This window comes from Ranitomeya imitator, chromosome 2 (genome assembly GCF_032444005.1).
Source record: "Ranitomeya imitator isolate aRanImi1 chromosome 2, aRanImi1.pri, whole genome shotgun sequence".
NCBI classification, from domain to species: domain Eukaryota; kingdom Metazoa; phylum Chordata; class Amphibia; order Anura; family Dendrobatidae; genus Ranitomeya; species Ranitomeya imitator.
In genome coordinates, this window is record NC_091283.1 from 349570211 (window position 1) to 349592432 (window position 22222).

General features: G+C 45.4%; 1 protein-coding gene across 1 annotated transcript in view; it reads right to left on the reverse strand.

Moving 5' to 3' along the window:
- LOC138666543 (zinc finger protein 850-like) overlaps positions 1-22222 on the reverse strand; it is a 148693-nt gene that overhangs the window by 15530 nt on the left and 110941 nt on the right. The window contains exons 15-23 of the mRNA XM_069754753.1: positions 18541-18708; positions 18334-18457; positions 18155-18252; positions 16361-16451; positions 13268-13404; positions 12959-13138; positions 12752-12875; positions 12571-12668; positions 12294-12372 (exon numbers count right to left, since the gene is read on the reverse strand). Of these exons, the coding sequence (XP_069610854.1) occupies positions 12294-12372; positions 12571-12668; positions 12752-12875; positions 12959-13138; positions 13268-13404; positions 16361-16451; positions 18155-18252; positions 18334-18457; positions 18541-18708 (1099 nt within the window). The remainder of the gene's footprint in view (positions 1-12293; positions 12373-12570; positions 12669-12751; positions 12876-12958; positions 13139-13267; positions 13405-16360; positions 16452-18154; positions 18253-18333; positions 18458-18540; positions 18709-22222) is intronic.

The following is a 22222-nucleotide window of genomic DNA, read 5'->3' on the forward strand; positions in this document are numbered from 1 at the left end:
AACAAGAGGATTTGTGCTTTGAAAAAAGCAGTTGGTTTGCACAGCGGCGTACACACAGCAATGCAGCTATCAGGGAGCCCAATGAGCTACAGCGCTGAGGGGAAAAAAAAAAAAAATGTAGCTTCCACTGTCCCTGCACACCGAAGGTGGTGTTGGGCAGTGGAAATCGCTACAGCACAAGCGGTTTGGTGGTTAATGGACCCTGCCTAACGCTATCCCTGCTTCTGACAAAGCGGCAGCAACCTCTCCCTAAGCTCAGATCAGCAGCAGTAACATGGTGGTCGGCGGGAACGCCCCTTTATAGCCCCTGTGACGCCGCAGACAGCAAGCCAATCACTGCAATGCCCTTCTCTAAGATGGTGGGGACCAGGACCTATGTCATCACGCTGCCCACACTCTGCGTTTACCTTCATTGGCTGAGAAATGGCGCTTTTCGCGTCATTGAAACGCGACTTTGGCGCGAAAGTCGCGTACCGCATGGCCGACCCCGCACAGGGGTCGGATCGGGTTTCATGAAACCCGACTTTGCCAAAAGTCGGCGACTTTTGAAAATGAACGACCCGTTTCGCTCAACCCTAGTTATAAACTGTTTTTCATATGTAAATTAGCCTTTTGACTAGTTGAGGGGCGTTTGTTCTCTCAGACTAGCCATCTATGTCACAAAATTTGACAAGGTGCAGCATTTGGCAAGAGTGACATTTATCTTTTGCCTTGTTCAGCTTCCCATGTAATGTGAGAGAGGGTATTAAGAGCGACAGATGGCACTGTTCCACCAAAAAAGATAAGACTGTCCTTCGTAAGTATGGAAAACCTTACATTTGTTAAAATGAATCCAGCATACTGTAGATCTATGTTCACACACCTACAGCTTGTTAGGCTCACCTGGGGAGGTGGATTCACAAAGCCACAGGTCAAGGTGTGAACATGGACTCAGGGTATTGGCATTCGGGCGGAGGGCACATGGTAAACTATAGGGCCAGAACAGAGGGAATAGCCTAGTCCAAAGCAGTACAAAGGAAGGTAGAAGAATCTCCAGTATTTTGCATGGATAAATGCACGATATGAACTATAACAGTTCATATGCTTACAGCAATCAATGGGTTGATCCAGGTGGCTAGTAGAGGGTTAACTGGTAGGACTGACAGGCTCCACAAATTATAGGAGATTTGGAAGAAGACTGCACAAACTGAACAGTCTAATAACATCATCATGCTTACTGAAACATAAGGGTTAATCCAAAATTGGGTAACAGCAGATTAATTAACAGGACTGAGAGTCTGCAGGAATTACAGGAAAAAAGCAACATGACAGCACATAGCAAAATAATTTTGGAACACTCCACACAAATGCACTCTTAAGTCGCAATGCTAAGACTAGGATGTGTTTCTAACTGGCCTAAGAAGAGATGAAGTCAAAAAGATGCATCGGCCAACTTGGAAAGATTAGTGCTTGCTCACTTAAGACCAAGGGTCAATGCTTTTATCGGTCCCCTTCAGTTTGCTTACCGACATAGATTGGGGGTGGATGATGCTATTCTTTCTCTGTTACATAGGGTACATTCATTTCTGGAGACTGACGGAACCACGGTGCGAGCGATGTTCTTTGATTTCTCGAGTGCATTTAACTCCCTGCAGCCACTTTTACTACACAAAAAGATGACTGATATGAAGGTGGAGGTGGGGATGAGAAATTGGATAACTGACTACCTATCAGATCGGCCACAGTTTGTACAGATGGGAGCAGTGGTGTCAAGCAGATTATTGAGCAGTGTAGGTGCCCCCCAGGGAACGGTGCTTGCGCCCTTTCTATTCACTCTGTATACTTCAGACTTTCAGTATAAATCTGAACTTTGCCACCTTCATAAATTTTCGGATGACTCCGTGGTTGTGGGATGCATTAGGGGAGATCAGGGGGATCAGGGGGATGAGGAATATAGAAGGGTGGTGTCGAATTTCGTGGATTGGTGCAATGGTAACTATCTACAACTAAATGTTAAGAAAACTAAGGAGTTGGTGGCCAACTATAGCAGGATTAAGTTGGAATGCTTACCGATCACTATTGCTGGTCAGGAGGTAGAGCAGGTGGAGAGGTACAAATATTTGGGGGTCCATTTGGATAGCAAACTGGACTGGAGATGCCACTCAGAGTTTGTCTACAAGAAGGGGATGAGCAGATTGTATTTCCTAAGGAAACTGAGGTCTTTTAATGTGTGCAGCAAAATGTTAGAAATGTTCTACCAGTCTGTGGTGGCAAGTGCCATCTTTTTTTGCAATCACGTGCTGGGGTAGTAGTGTGCGGGCCTCTGATGCTAATAAGCTGAATAAGATTATTAAGAAGGCAAGTTCTGCTGTGGGCTGCAATCTGGACTCTTTTGGGGAGGTAGTGGAGAGAAGAACTCTGAAAAAGTGTATGGCAATTATGAACAATAATGCACATCCATTATATGAGCTATTCATGAGACAGAAGAGCACCTTCAGTAACCGGCTAATACTTCTGAGGTGTAAGAAGGAAAAATATAGGAAATCGTTTGTGCCAACTGCCATGGGAATGTACAATAATAACATTAGGGTTAAACCACCAAGGTGAATGTCTACTTATTTCTCTACATTTCAGTTCACTCGTTGTGTATGTCCTATTCTAATGTATAATGTATAATGTTCTTCTGTCAACAAACTGTCATGTCAACTATGTAATTTCTTTATGATTTTTATGATTTAAGTTGTGCTGCTGTGATACCATAATTTCCCACGGGATCAATAAAGTGTATCGTATCGTATCGTAAAACCTGGCGTACAGCACAGCAGAGGCCAGAGGAGACGGTAGCTGAGCCTAGTCAGGACAGGTGGGTAACAGAGTTAATTCCAATGATTAGATATACCAATGGTTGACAGTGGGGGACTGGCTACTTATTAACAACCCCATGATGCCACTTCCTGCCTGTTCATCATGATCCAAAATGTACAGATAAAGCAGCCAGCGCTAAAGCCCTTACAAACCCAGACATCTCCTGCCTGTCACTTATGTTTTATACTGTGCTACTGATGATGTAGCCAACGCCAGAAAGTTTTTGCTTCTCCGTTATTTTTGTTACTGAGAAGGGACCCAGCAATGCATGGCATAAACCTAACTAAAAACTCCCCAAAATGGATAATTTTCAGATGTCTAAAAGGAGCTGATATAGAGAATAGTGAAGAGGAGCTTTTGATCCACATTGTCAAATGCTGCAGAGAGATCCAGGAGAATCAGAATGGAGTTTTACATGAACCAGAATGGAAGAGAGAGGATGTTTTATTACTTGAACGGAATTCCTTGGGCACTGTATGTCAGTATAATTTGAGTATTGTATATTGGTATTATATGGCTGCTACTATTTTTCAGGTATTATTTCGACACGGTCATCATTATTTGATTTGTAATACTTGGGCACTTTAAATCTGTATTATTTAGGGACTGTAAATTGGTATTATTTGGACAATCTATGTTGGTATTTCCTTTGTTGGTATTATATGAACACTGTACATCAGTATTTGGTTTTATAATATTTGGGCACTGTATATTGGTATTTGGCTGGTATTATGCACTGTATATTGGAACATTTTGGTATAATTTGAGTACTATGTTGGTATTTGAAACTGTCAATGTAATACAAACCAATTACTGATATACAATCAGTTTTATTTGGTTGCCATTATTTGTGCACTGTATTTTGCCATTATTTTTCCACTGTATATTGCTATTTTTTGGTTGATAATATTTGGGCATTTACTATACATATTTGGGCACTGCATGTTTGCATTAGTTGGCTGGGATTGTTGTTGTACATATTATAGAACTACATGTTGCTATTATTTGTGCTCTGTATTTTGATACTACACTATCCTTGAGTAGTGATTTTGTTCTGTATTGCTAGGGAATTGTAAATTGGTATTTCTGAGCATTGTATATTAGTATAAATTTGAAGGGATTTCTTGGTACATATTTGGGCACTGTATGTTGGTAATAAGGCTAGGTTCATATTGCGTTAATGGGTGAACGCTAACGGACTGCGTTGCACGGCGAAATTAACGCCGTGCAACGGGTCCGTTAGCGCACCCATTGACAGCAATGTTATTTGTTTTTGTAGCGCATCGCTAGCGTGTGCCATTTTCGGCACGCGCTAGCGATGTGCCGTTCTTTTGTGATGCGCCTCGGACGCTGCTTGCAGCGTCCGAGGTCCGTTCCTCGCTATCGCAGATCGGGGATCTGCGCTAGCGGGGACGGCGAACGCGGCCCCAAAATAAACATTGCGTTAGCGCAATCCGCTAGCGCTATGCGCTTAACGGATTGCCCTAACGCAATATGAACCTAGCCTAATGGTTTTACTATGAATTGGTAGTATAGAATTTCACTGTGTGTTAGTATAGTATTTCACTGTTTATTGGAATTATTTGAGGTCTTTATAGTTTTTTTGTCTGTACTGTGTATTTGTATTTTATGTTTTTGTTTTCTGTATTGTGGGTTTGTGGTCTGTATTGTGTTTTTGTTGCCTATATTGTGTATTTGATGTCTGTTGTGTGTTTATTATCTGTATTGTGTATTTGTTGTTTGTATTTGATATGTTATTGTGTATTTGTTGTGTGTATTGTATATTTGTTGTCTGTTTTGTGTTTGTTTTGTTGTGTGTATTGTGTACTTGATGTATGTATTGTACAAAGGTTGTGTATATTCTGCATTTAAAATCTTTTTTATTGTGTATTTGTATGCATCAATGATACGGAAAGCTATGCTGTTGGCAAAGAATTTTTCCAATCAGGGACACCCCAGATGAACAGGTTTCAATTGTGGTGACAGAGTAAGTATTCTGCCCAGCACCAACGTTGGCAGCAGGATGATGTGCGATAAGGCAGTTTTTATTGAAAACATACAACACTGACTCAGCCTGGCTACTTCATGCGAACCACATTACTGTTCTGAAGAAAGGCCTGACAATCTTCCTTTGTAGTATGTCAACAAAACTTGATGGAGAGTACAACTAATGGAATTCGATGTACTGCTGGAAATTGGAAGGCACTCAAGCTACTGGGGAAGTGTTGATAGCTGTCCCTAATATGATCAGTGCTCATGACGCGCCAGGATCAAAGCCACAAGGACGACTTGGTGCTGATATTGCTTGGCTGAAAGGGAAGATCATAAGCTGCAGAGATATCATAAAGTTCGGAACTTGGAATGTACGAACCATGAACCAAGGCAAACTTGACAATGTCAAAGCTGAAAGGAACAGAACAGGACTTGAGGTACTCAGAATTAACAAATTAAGATGGATTCAAATTGAAAGATTTCCATTCAAACAAACATTGGTTCTACTATTCTGCCAAACTATTCTGGCAATGATAACTAAAGAAGAAACGGTGTTGCTTTTATTCTCAATCGAAGATTGGCTGGCAACGATCTGAAGTACAATACAGTCAGTGATAGAGTCATCACAATATGACTACAAGAAGCGCCAATCCATGTGATACAAGTCTACTCACCAACAACAGATGCCGAGAAGGAGGACGTTGAACTATTCTACGATCAAGTTCAAGAGGAAATCGATAAGACGCCAAAACAAGACTTACTCATTATCATGGTAAACTTGAATTCTAAGTGGGCCACTCAAACATGGAAACATTGTTGGAAACTTTTAACTTGGTGAACAAAATTAGTCTGGAGGAAGATTCATTGACTTTAGTAAGCCAAATCAATTATCCGTCATGAACACCTTGTTCCAAAATCACAAACGATGAATCTACAATGGACATAACCGAATGAGAATCAGACTGACTACATACAATATGTGTTCGCCAAAGATTGTGGTTGTCGATCATTACTGTGAGAAGGATGTTATCATTACCATGGATGGCAATAAAAACAAATCAATTTTGGAAGAAATCAATCCAGACATGTCACTCGAAGCAAGGATCACCAACCTATGACTTGCCTAATTTCAACACATACAAAGAGAGCAATCACTAAGGACATCATGGTTGGAAAAATACAAGGAACAAGGCGACAAGGATGACCAACAAACCGATTGCTTGAATGTGGAGACATGAGGGTGGGTCAGTGGTCGCCATCATGCACAAACTACACCAACCAGTAGCACCCTGCTTTTCGCAGGCACCCACAAAGAGGTAGCAGCAAGCTTAGGAAGTTGACCAAGCACACTGAGGTATGTGGCTAGGTGACCTGATTGGAGAACACAAGTTTGGAAAAATTACTTTTTGGGCTCAGTGATGGGAAGTGGAACAGATCTGTATTAGACCAGCTGGAACCGTTGTTTCTGGACTGATGTCCTGTAGAATCACACCAGTAACAGGAACAGCTCTCATTTCAGGGCCTTGTCCCACAGGATTGGAGGTAGGTGGGGAGAGGTAAACCGTCAGTCTACGATTGTTGAATTAGACTGCAAATTAGTCCTCCAAGTTGTGCAAACTAGCACACCGCAAGGAGCTAATGCAATACGTAATCAGCAGGCGTTCCGCAAATTAACAGACAAGGGTCAACGGTCAGTCTCCCATGAAACAATGGCTCATGTTCCTTGCATTTGGCATACTAAACATAATTCCTCCCCCCTGCACCTGTGGCTAGATTGACCCTGTGTTGTTACATTCCTCCCCCTTCTTAGTCCCAGAGACACCTGGATCTTGCCGTGGGTCGCTGTTGACGTGGCTTCCAGACGTGATAGCCTTCCAATCGTCCTCCTCCACTTATCAGAAGAGTCCGTCAGCATTTCCATGTTCTTTGTCCTTTTAATGTGAGACTGAAAAATTATAGGTCTGTAAGGCCAGACTCCATCTGAGTAAACATACGTTGTCCCCAGCAGTCCGATTTAGTCAACTTAAGGGATTGTGGTCAGTTAGGACCGTGAACTCCTTGCCATAGGAGGTATGGCTGCAATTTTTTCAGTGCCCAGACTATGGCCAGACATTCTTTTTCTATTATGTTGTAGACTCTCTCCTGGTCCAACAGCTTCTGGAAGACATATGCCATCGGGTGTTGCTGACCATCAGCCCCCTCTTGGCTGAGCACAACTCACAGTCTGGTATCCAATGCGTCTATTTGGACAATGAAACTGCGGCGGAAGTTGGGAGCAGTCAGGACTTGGCTCTGGGCTAGCTGGGTTTCCAACTGGAGGAATGTGAACTCACATTCTATGGTCCAGATGAGGTTGCGGGCATATCTTTTGGTGGTGAGGTCAGTGAGAGGCTTTGCTACTGAGCTGTAATTGAGGATAAACTTTTGTTAATAATTTGCAGTCACTAAGAATGCACAAACCTGTTTTTGGCTGACTGTGTTGGGCAACTGGGTAATTTTTAGGGTTCTGGATGAATGCATCCACTTACCATCCTATGTCCCAGGTATACCACCTCAGCCATCCCCATCTTGCACTTGTTGGGCTGAACAGTGAGCTGGGCTTTGCCTATCCTCTGCCGCACCTGGGACATGTGCTAAAGATACTCTTCCCAGGTCTCGCTGAAGATAGTGATGTCATACAGGTAGGCCAGGGCATAACCCCAAAATCCCTCTAGTAACTGATCCACCATCTTTTGGAAGGTAGCTGGGGAGTTCTTCATCCCAAATGGTATGCTGAACTCACACAAGCCAAAAAGGGTGATGAATGAGGACTACTCTTGAGCCTCTTGTGAGTTGGATCTGCAAATATCACTTGCTCAGATCAATTGCAAATATAAACCGATATCCTCCTAACCTGTCCGGCAGTTCATCCACTAGAGGCATGGTATCTGTAATGGTGACCTCAATGAGTCACCATTAGTCCACAAAAAAAAGAGAACTCTTCTTTCTTGGGCACCAACACTACATTAGCAGCTCATGGGCTATGTGAAGGAACTATGACCCCAATATTCAACATGTCATCCATCATTGCCAACACTGGAGAGGTCAGCTGGAAGACGGGATGCTTGGGTGGCTACTCCTGTGTTAGCATGATGCTGGACCAGACTTGTTCAACCAGGCCGACTTGTGAAGAGGAGTCTACATGTTCCGAGCAGGTTTGTTAACTGCTGCTTTTGTGATGCACAAAGCCGCTGCCTAACCAGGACATCCATTAACCCCACTACCCTTTAAAATTCCACCAATTAGTCCGTTGTCTGGTCCATATCTGGGTCACCTAAAGGGGATCACAAATTGCTAAGTTGGTGACCTCTCTTTCCTTTTAGCCTGTTGACATAATAGGTCTGATCACTAACACCTGCTCAATACAGGGACGCTGTGTAGTCAGTATTCCCGCATTTCCTGGTAATGGTGAACAGACCCACCCACGTGGCTTGCAACTTATTTTAGTGTTCTGGTACTAGTAGTAGAACCTTCTGTCCACAGGCAAATTCTCGGAGTCTAGCAGCATGGATGTAACACCTTATTGCCTTTGCTGAGGTACTTCTAAATTCTGGGGGGCTAAGGCCAAGATGTACTTCATCTTTTCCCTAAACTTTTGGACATAATCCAGAATGGGAACCTTTTCTGTGGGGAAGGTGCCCTCCCAACTCTCTAATACAAGCTACAATGGTCCTCGTACTTTGTGGCCTTACAGCAATTCGAAGGGATAAAACCTGGTTGAATCCTGCAGCACCTCCCAGTATGCAAAAAGTAGATACTACAGGTTTGTCTCCCAGTTTCCTTCCTCGGATTCGTCATATCAGCTAATGAGCTGTTTGAGCGTTCTGATGAAGCGCTCACACAACCCATTGGTTTCAGGGTGGAAGGGGGTGGTGCACATGGGGCGGACCCCATGTTTCTCCCAGAGAGCCTGAATCAGCTCAGTTTGGAACGGAGCCCCTTGGTTGGTCAATACCTTTTGGGGAAACCCTACTCGACTAACGATGTCCAGTAGAGCTTGAGCCTTGTGCTCTGCATCTGTGGATAGATGAAAGGGATAATGTGGATATGGTCCAAGTTTCAAAGCCTGAATAACTTCTTCATCAGGAAATACCACATTAATACCATTTGTATTATTGATATTAATGTGGTATTTCCTGATGAAGAAGTCAGACTTTGAAATGCGTTGAATAAACTACCATTCTTTATGTGAAACACTTTGGACCTTCAATTATTCGGCAGTGCGGACCATAGCCACATTCTCCCTTTCATCTATCTACAGTACAGTCACTTGCTGGCCCGTGGATCTGCTGCAACAGATATTTTTACACGCTTTATCTATTGCTCCATCTGGTGAGTAGAATCTGACTATATTAATTTTATCTGCACCGGATAAGACCCTATTTTGCGCTGATCGCTCCACCAGTATTTCGTTGCTGCATCTATGGATGACAGGGAAACGGCCTCTGGTTAGTAGGTGGCAAAGTCGACCAGGGAAAGGAGGAATTTTTTCAGTTGCGGCTGGGGTTGGCCAAGGGGCTTCTCCCATTCGGTGACACACTGGACAAGTGGAGTGTGAGTTATCCTTGCAAGGGGTGGCAGAAGGATCCGCATCAGGGTGTTGCTTGGCTTTGTTACGGGTGATTGGTGTGACAAACTGGCTGGACAGCCCTGCTCCTAGGTCATTTTCCAAAATAACAGGAGTGGTGAGGCCGTCCATGAGCCCCACTTTGACCACTCCTTGGTCGGTTCCCCAGTCTAACTGCACACATGCCAAGGGGATGTGCGAGCGCTGACCTCCAGCCAGGGAGATGGTCACTTGGCAGCCTGGTAAATGGTGTTCTCGGGGGACAATATCTGGGCTGACCAGGGTGATGGAAGACCCAGCATCCCAAAGTCCCTCGTCCTGGATGTCACCAACCTTGACCGGCTGGATGTGGCAATGGAGGTTGGCCGGTGTAGTTTTTCTAAACTGCCATAGAGTGTGGACCAGATATATCACGGTCTCCAATGCTGGTGTATCCTGGGGGTAGTGTCCCTCAGAGGTTGATACTACTCTTGACAGACGTTGACTAGCTGAGCCGGTATACAGGCATGGGGTCCTGGAGACAATCTTTGGCCATGTATCCAAGGCGCCAGAACGTATAACAGCATGGTGGGTTGGACAAATCACAGGTCCTGTTTGTAAATCTTTTTCCTGGTGGGGTTTCTACTGGGTATCGGAATAGCCCTGCTCAAGTGACTGCTTGAATCCTTAGTTGAGGGGTCTCCTGGGATCGGTGGGCATGTCGGGTCTTCAATGTGGTCGATTAGCTGTAAATTTGTCAGCCAAACAGGCTGCTTGCTCTGGGGTCTCGGGCTTCCGTTTGGGTACCTACCCTCGTATTTCTAGGACCGTCTTCTCCAAAAGTTGTTAGAACACGATCACGTCCCAAAAGCCAGCAGCAGAGTAAGGAGCCCAACCATCTAGCCAGCAGTTGCAGTGTCGTCGGTGTTGACTGCCAAATTCTACATAGGAGGCCCCCTGACAAGACAACGTCCGGCAGTTGGTACAATATCTCTGAGGAGTGGTGGTAAAAAGGGCCAACAGGGTGTACTTAATAGTCCCATAGTAAAGGCAGTCCCGAGCCCTAAGCAACCGGACAGCATCCTGGGCCCAGCCAGTCAAACCAGTCCACAGGTATATGGCCCAATCACATGTAAGCATCTTGATGTTGATGAACTGGCACGTCTCTATAGCCGAAATTATTTCCTTGGTGGTGGACTATCATGGACATAGGGGCCGGCACTGGCGATAGGGGAAATGAAACTCCCAAAACTTATTCCATAACACAAGCCCTCTCCCTGCTTGAGGCTCCAGACCCCAGTGTGACCAACAAACGTCTGGATTCAGGTTGCTTGGGATTGGGTTGCTGATTTCAGACTTGCCACTGGTTCTTGATCTGGAAAGCAGTTAAATTCCTCTGGGTCACCCTCTTTGTTCTCCACGACGTTCTGGACATCCCAATGGACCAATTCCTGGATCAAATCCGACCGAGTGTCAGTGGCATGGTATTCGATACGTCAAAACTGGCATATCTTCTTTAGTTTCCATTTCCTGCTTTGGTTGTATATCCACTCCAGTCTTCTTACTAATACCGAGCTGGTGAGGTTGGACATGATGGCGTTCGAAACATGCTGTGTACGGATCACCTATGGCCTCTGCTGCATCTGCCTATATGCCTTCCTGGTTGTGGAGCCCTTAAACGGTGACTACGAACACCAGTCCTCTGCAACTCTCCCAGATCAGACGGCTTGAGTAGTGTTCCACCGCTGCCACCAAGTATGGTCATGAGGGTGACCTGACTGCCCCAACCTGGGTTCTCCTAATGACTTTGTGGCCTCAGTGATGGGAAGGGGGGGGAAGATCTGTATTCCACCAGCTGGAACCGTAGTTCTAGGGCTGACATCCTGTAGAGTCAAACTAGCGACAGGAGCAGCGCCCTTTTATATCCCACAGGATTGGAGGAGGGTGGGGGAAGGTAATCCCTCACGGTTTGATTGTTCAATTAGACTACATAAATTTCCTCCAAGTTTTGCTGACTAGTACACCACAGAGGGCTGATGCAATACGTAATCAGCAGGCATTCCACAAATTAACATACAAGGCCCAAAGGACAGTCTAACAAGAAAAAAATGACTCATATCCCTTGACCTACTGACAAAAAAAAACATTACATCTGGCATAATAATAATGAAGAATAATTAACCCCCCGCTGTGTCGTTACATTGACACTATCAAGATAACAGTAGAGAAGACTGTGGGGGACCAAACTAGGTTCAGAGTGCTGTATATGACAAATGCTGGTCAATGCTGGAGGCTCTCTACCCTGCAGCCATCCTCCTCTCCCCACATTGTAATGACAAGAAGCAACGCAGGTGAAGAGTTCTCAGCTAAATACAGCTAAAAATGCCTGTTTTGACATTTTCTAAGCTTTTGTTTTCTCACCCTTCGCATGATTGACTAGTGTCATAGAAGTAAAAACTGTAATCCCTTTCCCTAGTGGAGTATCTGATAACAACCTTTTTGTTGAAGGGGAGATTTGGCTGAAAGGGAAATTTATATATCGGGCACCCTAAACTTTAATAGCCTAGATCTCCTCAATTTAGTGGAGAGAAAAAACTGTTGTAATCAGCCCCCCTGCCCCTTTTTAGTGATACATACAGATTAAACTAAAAAATATTATGAACGGTTCTCTTCAATTGCCAGCAGATCGATGGATGTCCAGGTCCAGAGACCAGCACCAATTGCTTAATTGACTAGTGAGAAATACATAGATTGTGAGGTAGGTGCACAACACAAAATACAGATTCAATAGAAAGTCTACAAAATTGAAAAAAAAATTGTACCAAACGGTGAATAAGTAAATAAAAAGGACACTACTCATTTGGGGGGTTACCTGTAGGAATCTCCACTTTACACTGCTCATCACCCGTCACATATGAGTCTGTAGTATTAATATGGGTCAGATCTTCAGCCTGGAACAAATATTGTAAAAGTCACAGACAGATGGAGAAGTCACATCTATGATCAGCTCTAATCTTGTCATCTCCACCGCTCTCATTACACAAGTATAAAACATATAATACTGGTGGATAAAACAAGACTGAGCACAAGATCTTCACAGCCATCTACACATCACAGGGGAGATCTCATGACACCTTCTCTCCATCTACCTGATGATCCTCAGGAACATTGGGGTGTTCTTGCTTACAGTTCTGTGGAAGAAGAGGACGGGGACATCTCTCTGGTGTTGTCCTCTTACTGGATAGATCTGGAGGAAACACATACAGGGACTGAATTCATTCTTTACATACAGATAATTATAGGCCGTGTGTATTTAGTCCTGTCTATTACCTGGTGATGTGAGGGGCTGGGGAACTTCCATCATGACGTCCTTGTACAGATCTTTGTGTCCTTCTAAATACTCCCACTCCTCCATGGAGAAATAGACAGCAACATCCTGACACCTTATAGGAACCTGAAACATACAATGATACCGTCATCCCTCCGAACCCTTCATAGCATTAGTATATAATGTCCCAGCATTCCCAGCAGTGTCACCTCTCCAGTCAGCAGCTCAATCATCTTATAGATGAGTTCTAGGATCTTCTGGTCATTGATGTCCTCATGTATCAGGGGATGAGGTGGAGGCTCCGTGATTGGGCTCAGGGGTCTTCCCCATTCCTCAGACACAGGGTCATGACAGCGATCACTAGAGGTCTTCTTCACCACTGTGTAATCCTGGTTATGGAGAGACACATTAATAAATCTCACTACAGACATTTCCAGAGTCCTCACCTCTCCAGTTCTGTCCATCTGTTATCCCCATAGATAAGAATGATGTAATATGACGTCAACAGAATCTCTCACCTCTCCAGTAAGCCGGAAGAGGATTTCAAGGGTGAGGTGTAATTTCCTCTCTGCCATCTTCTCATTTTTCCTTTCCATTTTTGACAGGTCAGTCAGGGATATCCTCTTATATAGAATGTCTCCAATATTGTAGACACCTGAATGGGTAAGAATACAATTACTGAAGACTTTATATCCAATCACTGACTGCAGAAATTATGCTAAAATGTATGGCATGTCACTATTTTTTAAGTGTTCACCTGTTTTTTTGCTCTTTTTTTATTGTTCACCATTGAGGCAGTGGTTTGGCTTAGGACATTTTTCTTCTGTGGAAAATGAATGAACCACTTGCACCATTTTTAACAATTTTGAGCAAAAGAAAACTTAATAAATACCACGATGCGAAAAAAAGAAAATGGGCTTAAAAAAAATAATTTAAATGTAATACCAGCAGACTGGATGTGACCAAGGTCCTATCAAAAATATTCAGTGTAGGGAAAACTCATTAGCTTTGTACTTGAATCCCTTATCTCCCTGTGATGTAATTGCTTCTAGGTCCAGGTTCCCACGACCGGCCATATAAAATGTTATCAGCGTAAAATGTTATCAGCGTTTCATGCAAAAAAACTTGTATGAATTCCTCTCACAAGTCATTAGTGTGCAATCCAGTTTTTACATCTGCAACTATTAGTAATTAACAACACCATTTACAGTTTTCTATGTTACAGAATTGTAATTTATCCATAAAAATGTATGCTGTACGATGATTGTTTGGAAAACAATTTTTTTGCACAGCCGTAGACTTGAAAGGACCAGTTTCATTTGATTTACTTAAGAAACTCATGCATGCTGTGATTTTTTTATTTTCCACACGTCGTTTCGGTTACTGAAAAGAAAAATGACTCATCTACAAGTGCGGTTTGTTTTTTTAAGGACAGGACACTAACCAAAAATAGGCTAGAATGAACGAGCCCTAAGAGGAAGTGTTGGAACTCTTATCGCTACTGCTTAACAAACGTAAATGCTATGATCAATCTCTGATTGTGACATATAATTGGCACAGTCCTGGTAGGGCATATTGGTCCTCCGGTATAACCCAATCGTAGTGTTCCGATGGCTTGGCATAGCTGCCTGGGTCCTGCTGAAGGTTTTCGTTAACGAGATTTTAGCATACCAAAAGGAAGAAGGAAAAGCAGATTATCTGCTGTGCTGCTGGTAAATATTCCCAAAGTGTGATGATATGGTAAATCTTGTGGTTTAATTCTGGTATTTTCAACATTTTCTGGAAACGTAAATGTAGGTACTTTGAAAAACGCCAATGAATAAGTTGGCATATTTAGGTGCCACCTGTGTCCCCGTAGCTGTACCTCTTGTTTTGGTGGTAAATGAAATTTTAGAACTTAAAAAAAATTAGTTTTTTTTTTAAGTAAACTCTGAGCTCTTTAGGATGAAGCATCTATGGTTGTTGTCAATTCTGGCATCAAGATGAAAACATTTTTTCATACTTAAGAGCCCAATATCATGTCATATACTGGAATAATATATAGCCACATCTAGAGTGAGAAAAGAATAGGATTCTTTCCATGTGATACCTTGAAGGAGTTCAATTAGTTGTGTAGAGTTCCTAAGATGGCTTGGTGAAGAGCGTACATGGGGTTGAAGAAGCAAATCAGTATAGGAAGAGAAGTTACTAGTTAGTGAATTTATCACCAAAATTAAGGGTCTACCGGGGGGATTATAGAAACATTTATGTATTTTTGGGGGGGTGGCAGAAAATGGTATGTTAGGGTCCGAAATAATAAGACATTTCTTTTCATTCTTGTATAAGACACCAGGGGTCGGGCTCTAGTGAAGAGATATAGTCTGACCCTCCTGATGGGAATGGATTGGTGCTAATCAGGGGACAGTCAAGGGATCATGCAAATATCCCACCATTGCCAACAATTTTGTCAGATAAAAGCCAGGGAATCACGCAGATCCCACTGCTGCCACCAATTTGCCACAAACAGCATTCTGCTATCTCCAATCTTCAGAACAATTACGCAATTGACGGACAATTAATAAACGAGGCCATGGCTGCTTTTGCTATTAGGCAGATTATTGTGCACTTCACAGTGAATATATAGTACATAGACATCCAACTACAACACATGGAATAGCTATAATATAATGCTAGAAGCGTCACTCTGTCCAAAGCCTTTATAGACAGTCTGGACCCCACAAAGTTATGCATCCGGGGATGAGGATTGTGGCCCAGGAGATCGCAGTATGCGTAAGCACTGAACGCATACTGGGATCTCCGGCACAACAACCTACCTATCCGGCAGTAGTGTAGCTACTGGCGGGGCAGAGGGGGCCATTGCCCTGCGGCGGGTGCTCAGAGGGGGCCCACCTGGAGCTACGTTACTGTAACTGTATTGGCGTGCACAGCACGCCGATACAGTTACATTCTGCGGCAGAACAGGGAGAATCGATCTCATACACAAGAGATGGCACCGTAGTAGTCAAGGTTAGATAAAATTTTCATAGACTCCCGAATATAGTCGTTAAAAGCTTTGTATATCTTTACAATACCACGCTTTTGGTATACTTACCAGCAGTGCAGCAGATAATCTGCTTTTCCATCTTCCTTTCACTATAGTACGTCGGGAGATCTTCTGACTCTCAGAGCAGCAGCTGCTGGACATTCTTATCAGCCTCTTTAAGAGTTGCGCTTTTCAAAACCCCACAAGGACAGTGAATATCACAACACTAATGCTCCATGTATCCGGTTAATGCCCTACAGTGCATTCTTTTGTGAAGCCACAACCTATTAACGTAATCTTGGTGCTCAAGTGAAGCTGCAGACTTAGCTTCTTAGTTGTAACGTGCCCCTCTGTCCCTTTTTGGTGACATATACAGTTTAAACAAAAAAAACTGTGAGAGGTCCTCTTTAAGTGACAGCAGATCGGTAGATTTCCAGGTTTTGAGACCCCCAGCAATTGCTTAATAAACTACTGTGAAGAGCGCAGCTTGTGAGGTATGTTCAGAAAACAGAATACAAATTCAATAAAAAAATCAAAAACAAAAATTATACCAAACGGTAAATAAGTAAATACAGAGGCCACTACTCACCTGGGCAGTTATCTGTAAGAATCTCTTCTTTACACCGTTCATCACCCCTCATATATGTCTCTGTAGTGTTAATATGGGTCAGATCTTCACCCTGAAACAAATATTGTAAAAGTCACCGACAGATGGAGAAGTCACATCTATGATCAGCTCTAATCCTGCCATCTCCACCGTTCTCATTACACAAGAATCTATAATATAACGCTGGGAACGTCACTCTGTCCGAAGCCTCTATAGACTGCGCAGGCGCAAGCGCCGGCACAGTCTGGGCCTCACAGAGTGACGCTCCCGGGAGATCGCGGTGTGCGTTCACACTGAACGCACACCGCGATCTCCAACAAAGAAGCAGGGACCGCCAGGAGGGTGAGTATGAGCTATATTCACCTGTCCCCGTTCCATCGCTGAGCGTCGCCATCTTCCCGGTCTTCGGCCTGTAACCTTCAGTTCAGAGGGCGCGGTGACGCGCTTAATGCGCGCCGGCGCCGCCCTCTGACTGAACAGTCACGGCCAGGAGACCGGGAAGATGGCGGCGCTCAGCGATGGAACGGGACAGACAGGTGAGTATAGCAAGTGCTGGGGGGCCTGAGCTGGCGGCGATACCGGCACCTGACCCCCACAGCGTGCCGGTGTCCCCGCCTGCTCAGGCCCCCCAGCACTCGGCGCCGAGCGGGTCAGAGGCAGTATGGGGACGCAGGATGGAGCAGCACATAAGGATGGGGACGCAGGATGGAGCAGCACATAAGGATGGGGACGCAGGATGGAGCAGCACATAAGGATGGGGACGCAGGATGCAGCAGCACACAAGGATGGGGACGCAGGATGCAGCAGCACATAAGGATGGGGACGCAGGATGCAGCAGCACATAAGGATGGGGACGCAGGATGGAGCAGCACATAAGGATGGGGACGCAGGATGCAGCAGCACATAAGGATGGGGACGCAGGATGGGAGCAGCACATAAGGATGGGGACGCAGGATGGGAGCAGCACATAACAGGATGGGGATGCAGGATGGAGCAGCACATGAAAGGATGTGGACGCAGGACGGAGCAGCACATAAGGATGGGGACGCAGGATGCAGCAGCACATAAGGATGGGGACACAGGATGCAGCAGCACATAAGGATGGGGACGCAGGATGCAGCAGCACATAACAGGATGGGGACGCAGGATGGAGCAGCACATAACAGGATGGGGACGCAGGATGGGAGCAGCGCATCACAGGATGGGGACGCAGGATGGGAGCAGCGCATCACAGGATGGGAGCAGCGCATGACAGGATGGGGACGCAGGATGGGAGCAGCGCATGACAGGATGGGGACGCAGGATGGGAGCAGCACATGACAGAATGGAGGCGCAGGATGGAGCAGCACATGACAGGATGGGGACGCAGGATGGAGCAGCGCATGACAGGATGGGGGCGCAGGATGGAGCAGCACATGACAGGATGGGGACGCAGGATGGAGCAGCACATGACAGGATGGGGACGCAGGATGGGAGCAGCGCATCACAGGATGGGAGCAGCGCATCACAGGATGGGGACGCAGGATGGGAGCAGCGCATCACAGGATGGGGACACAGGATGGGAGCAGCGCATGACAGGATGGGGACGCAGGATGGAGCAGCACATACCAGGATGGAGACCATATACCAATATAAATGCTCGCCACCCGGGCGTAGAACGGGTTCAATAGCTAGTAAAACATATAATACTGGTGGATAAAAGAAGACTGAACACAAGATCTTCACAGCCGTCTACACATCATAGGGGAGATCTCATGACACCTTCTCTCCATCTACCTGATGGTCCTGGGGAACATCGGGATCTTCTTGTTTACAGTCCTGTGGAAGAAGAGGACGGGGACATCTCTCTGGTGTTGTCCTCTTACTGGATAGATCTGGAGGAAACACATACAGGGACTGAATTCAATCTCTACATACAGATAATTAGGCCATGTGTATTTAGTCCTGATTATTACCTGGTGATGTGAGGGGCTGGCGAACCTCCATCATGACGTCCTTGTACAGATCTTTGTATCCTTCTAAATACTTCCACTCCTCCATGGAGAAATAGACAGCAACATCCTGACATCTTATAGGAACCTGACACATACAATGATACTGTCATCCCCCCAATCCCTTCATAGCGTTAGTGTATAATGTACCATCATTCCCAGCAGTGTCACCTCTCCAGTCAGCAGCTCAATCATCTTGTAGGTGAGTTCTAGGATCTCCTGGTCATTGAAGTCCTCATGTATCAGGGGGTGAGGTGGAGGCCCCGTGATTGGGCTCAGGGGTCTTCCCCATTCCTCAGACACAGGGGCCTGACAGCGCTCACTAGAGGTCTTCACTACTGTGTAATCCTGGTTATGAAGAGACACATTAATAAATCTCACTACAGACATTTCCAGAGTCCTCACCTCTCCAGTTCTGTCCATCTGTTATTCCCATAGATAAGAATGATGAAATGTGACGTCATCAGAATCTCTCACCTCTCCAGTAAGCTGGAAGAGGATCTCTACGGTGAGGTGTAATATCCTCTCCGCCATCTTGTCTCTGTCCATATCCATCCTTTATGGGTCAATCAGGAAAATTCTCTTATATAAAAGATCTTCACTGAGAGGTTCCGATATTGTATGGATCTGAATAAGAAGAATATGGAAAATCATAAAGAATCCAATGAAATAATACAAATACTGGAGACTTTATATTCAATCACTAGCCACAGAAATTATGCTAACGTGTGTATGGCACATGACTATTTTCTATGCGTTTATAGAAGTGATTTTCAGTGTTCACCATTGTGACTGTGGTTTGGAGGTTTCCATGTGATTTTGCCCAATACATCAACTGCAACTAGAACATTTCTCAGAAATGTACTCCAGTTCACCCCAGAGCTACTTTATGTATCGCAAATATTTTGGTGCAAATTTTGTGCTATTTAGCAAAAATCGACACTTTTTATTTTTATTTTTGCCCAAACTGAATGAACCACTTGCACCATTTTGAAGAATTTGGAGCCAAAACCTTCAATAGATGCCGCGAGACCAAAAAAGAAGTGACTTTTAAAAAAAAATGATGAATGGAGACCTACGTTTTCTGTTATTCCTGCAGTGCAGATGTGACTGAAGTCCTTTGATAACTATTCAGTGAGAGGAAAGCTCGATAGCACGCGGGTGCGGGGACTCGAGCAGCCACCATACGAGGTGCATACCTAGGCACCCAAGTAACAAGCACTTGCGCTCATCACTAATTATTACTTATCAAGCATCAAAATTTTTTAAGTTACTCAAATAATTAACAGAGAATTATATTCCTGCTTGGATGCGTCGTCCGTTTGTAGCCAATGTTCGGCCCTGGCTGCAGTAATATGTTGTACTGTGATGTGTTCACCATTTCGGGTCTAACGTGGAGTCTACACCTCTGCTACCGGTGTCTAGTATTGGCTGCGGTCCCGACTCAGGGCGTTATCCCTGTGTTATCTGTGGTGTTACATAGGACTGCAGGTGACATCTACTACATTATCTGTACTCACAGAATTATCACCGACATACTGATAGGGATTCTAGATTGTGAGCCCCATCGGGGACAGCAACGATAATGTGTGCAAACTGTAAAGCGCTGCGGAATATGTTAGCGCTATATAAAAATAAAGATTATTATATTATCTGTGGCGTTACATAGGACTGCAGGGGATATTTATTCATGATATGTCCTTAGCGCATTATCACGGTTATCTGTGTGGCGGCTTTTCATTCTTTGGTAGAGCAGCATAATATACGTCTCGTGGTCTGGGCGCTGATCTTTCCTGACCCTAATGCCATCCTAGTCACCATAACCCCACAGATAACAAAAATAGTCATCAAAGCCGAAAATAAAGACTAGAAATAAAGCCGCAAACATAAGAGAAAAACCTTGTGGGAAAATAATATCACCCAGACACCCAGGACTGCAGAACCCGATCTCAGGGTCTCCGGGTCACAGGTCAGACCCCAGAGATCAGCAACTGGGGGGGGGGGAACGTGTGTATTCAGGGGGGAAACATGGAAAACGGAACATCACAGAGATGGGAAAGGCCATTTATTATATGGGGAGGAAAAATGGCCGAGTGTGACCAGCGGCTAATCCTGATAGAGAATAACGGGGCTCCAGCACCTACCTGCACCTGCAGAGCCGCACTCCACATATATGGCTGCTCTGTGCACAGGACCTGTGATGAGGTCACAGGGGGGAGGAGTCAGGGGTCACATGATCAGGGGCCTCAGTGTATGCAGGACTCTGCTGTGCTGGTTGTCATGGTGCTGGATGAGGGGAAGTTTATGTGTGGGGTCAGGAGGGGTTTACAGGGTGGATGTAGCAGAGCCGTGTGTGTATGATGTGTACGGAACGGAGCCGCGTGTACGAGGTGTACGAAGCTGAGCGCTGTGTGTACGAGGTGTACGGAGCTGAGCCGTGTGTGTACGAGGTGTACGAAGCTGAGCCGTGTGTGTACGAGGTGTACGGAGCAGAGCCGTGTGTGTACGAGGTGTACGGAGCAGAGCCGTGTGTGTACGAGGTGTACGGAGCAGAGCCGTGTGTGTACGAGGTGTACGGAGCAGAGCCGTGTGTGTACGAGGTCTACGGAGCAGAGCCGTGTGTGTACGAGGTGTACGGAGCAGAGCCGTGTGTGTACGAGGTGTACGGAGCAGAGCCGTGTGTACGAGGTGTACGGAGCCGTGTGTGTACAAGATGTGCAGAGTGGAACCATGTGTGTACGGAGCGGAGCCGTGTGTACGTGGTATATGGAGCGGGGCAGTGTGTATACAAAGCGTATGTAGAAGAGCCGTGTGTGTACGTGAAGTACGGAGCGGAGCAGCGAGTGTACGAAGCGTATGTTTCAAAGCTGTGTGTGTACTAGGTGTAGTGAGCAGAGACGTGTGTGTGCGAGGTGTATGGAGAGGAGCCGTGTGTGTGCGAGGTGTACGGAGTGGAGCCATGTGTATGAGGTGTACAGAGCGGAGCCGTGTGTACGAGGTGTACGGAATGGAGCTGCGTGTGTACAAGGTGTACGGAGCGGAGTCGTGTGTGTACAAGTTGTACGGAGCAGAGCCATGTGTATGAGGTGTACAGAGTGGAGCCGTGTCTGTACAAGTTGTACGGAGCAGAGCCGTGTGTATGAGGTTTATGGAGCGGAGCCGTGTATATGAGGTGTATGGAGCGGAGCTGTGTGTGTACGAGGTGTACAGAGCGGAGCCGCATGTTTACGAGGTGTACAGAGCGGAGCATGTACAAGGTGTACGGAGCTGAGCCATGTGTACAAGATGTGCAGAGCGGAACCATGTGTGTACGGAGCGGAGCCGTGTGTACGTGGTGTACGGAGTGGAGCAGTGTGTATACGAAGCATATGTTTCCGAGCCGTGTGTGTATGGTGTACGGAGCAGAGCAGTGTGTGTACGAAGCGTATGTATTATAGCCGTGTGTGTGTAGCGGAGCCTAGTGTGTATGTAGTAGAGCCGTGTGTGTACGTGAAATACGGAGCAGAGCAGTGTGTGTGCGAAGCATATGTTTCAGAGCCGTGTGTATGAGGTGTACAGAGAGGAGTCTGTTGTGAATTCTGTGGCAGAGCTCCCTCCTGTGGTCACAAGTGGTACTTCGGCTGATTCTCTCTGGGAGCTTCCGTTTGTGGAGGAAAGTGGTACTGCGGCTTCTGAGTTTCCTCCCTCAGGTGATCTGGTGAGGTCGTTAGGTGCTTCTCTACTTAACTCCACCTAATGCTTTGATCCTGGCTTCCTGTCAATGTTCCAGTGTTGGACTTGTTTTTCCCTGGATCATTCCTGTGGCCTGCTGCTCTGCATAGCTAAGTTCTTCTTTGCTATTTGTTTGCTATTT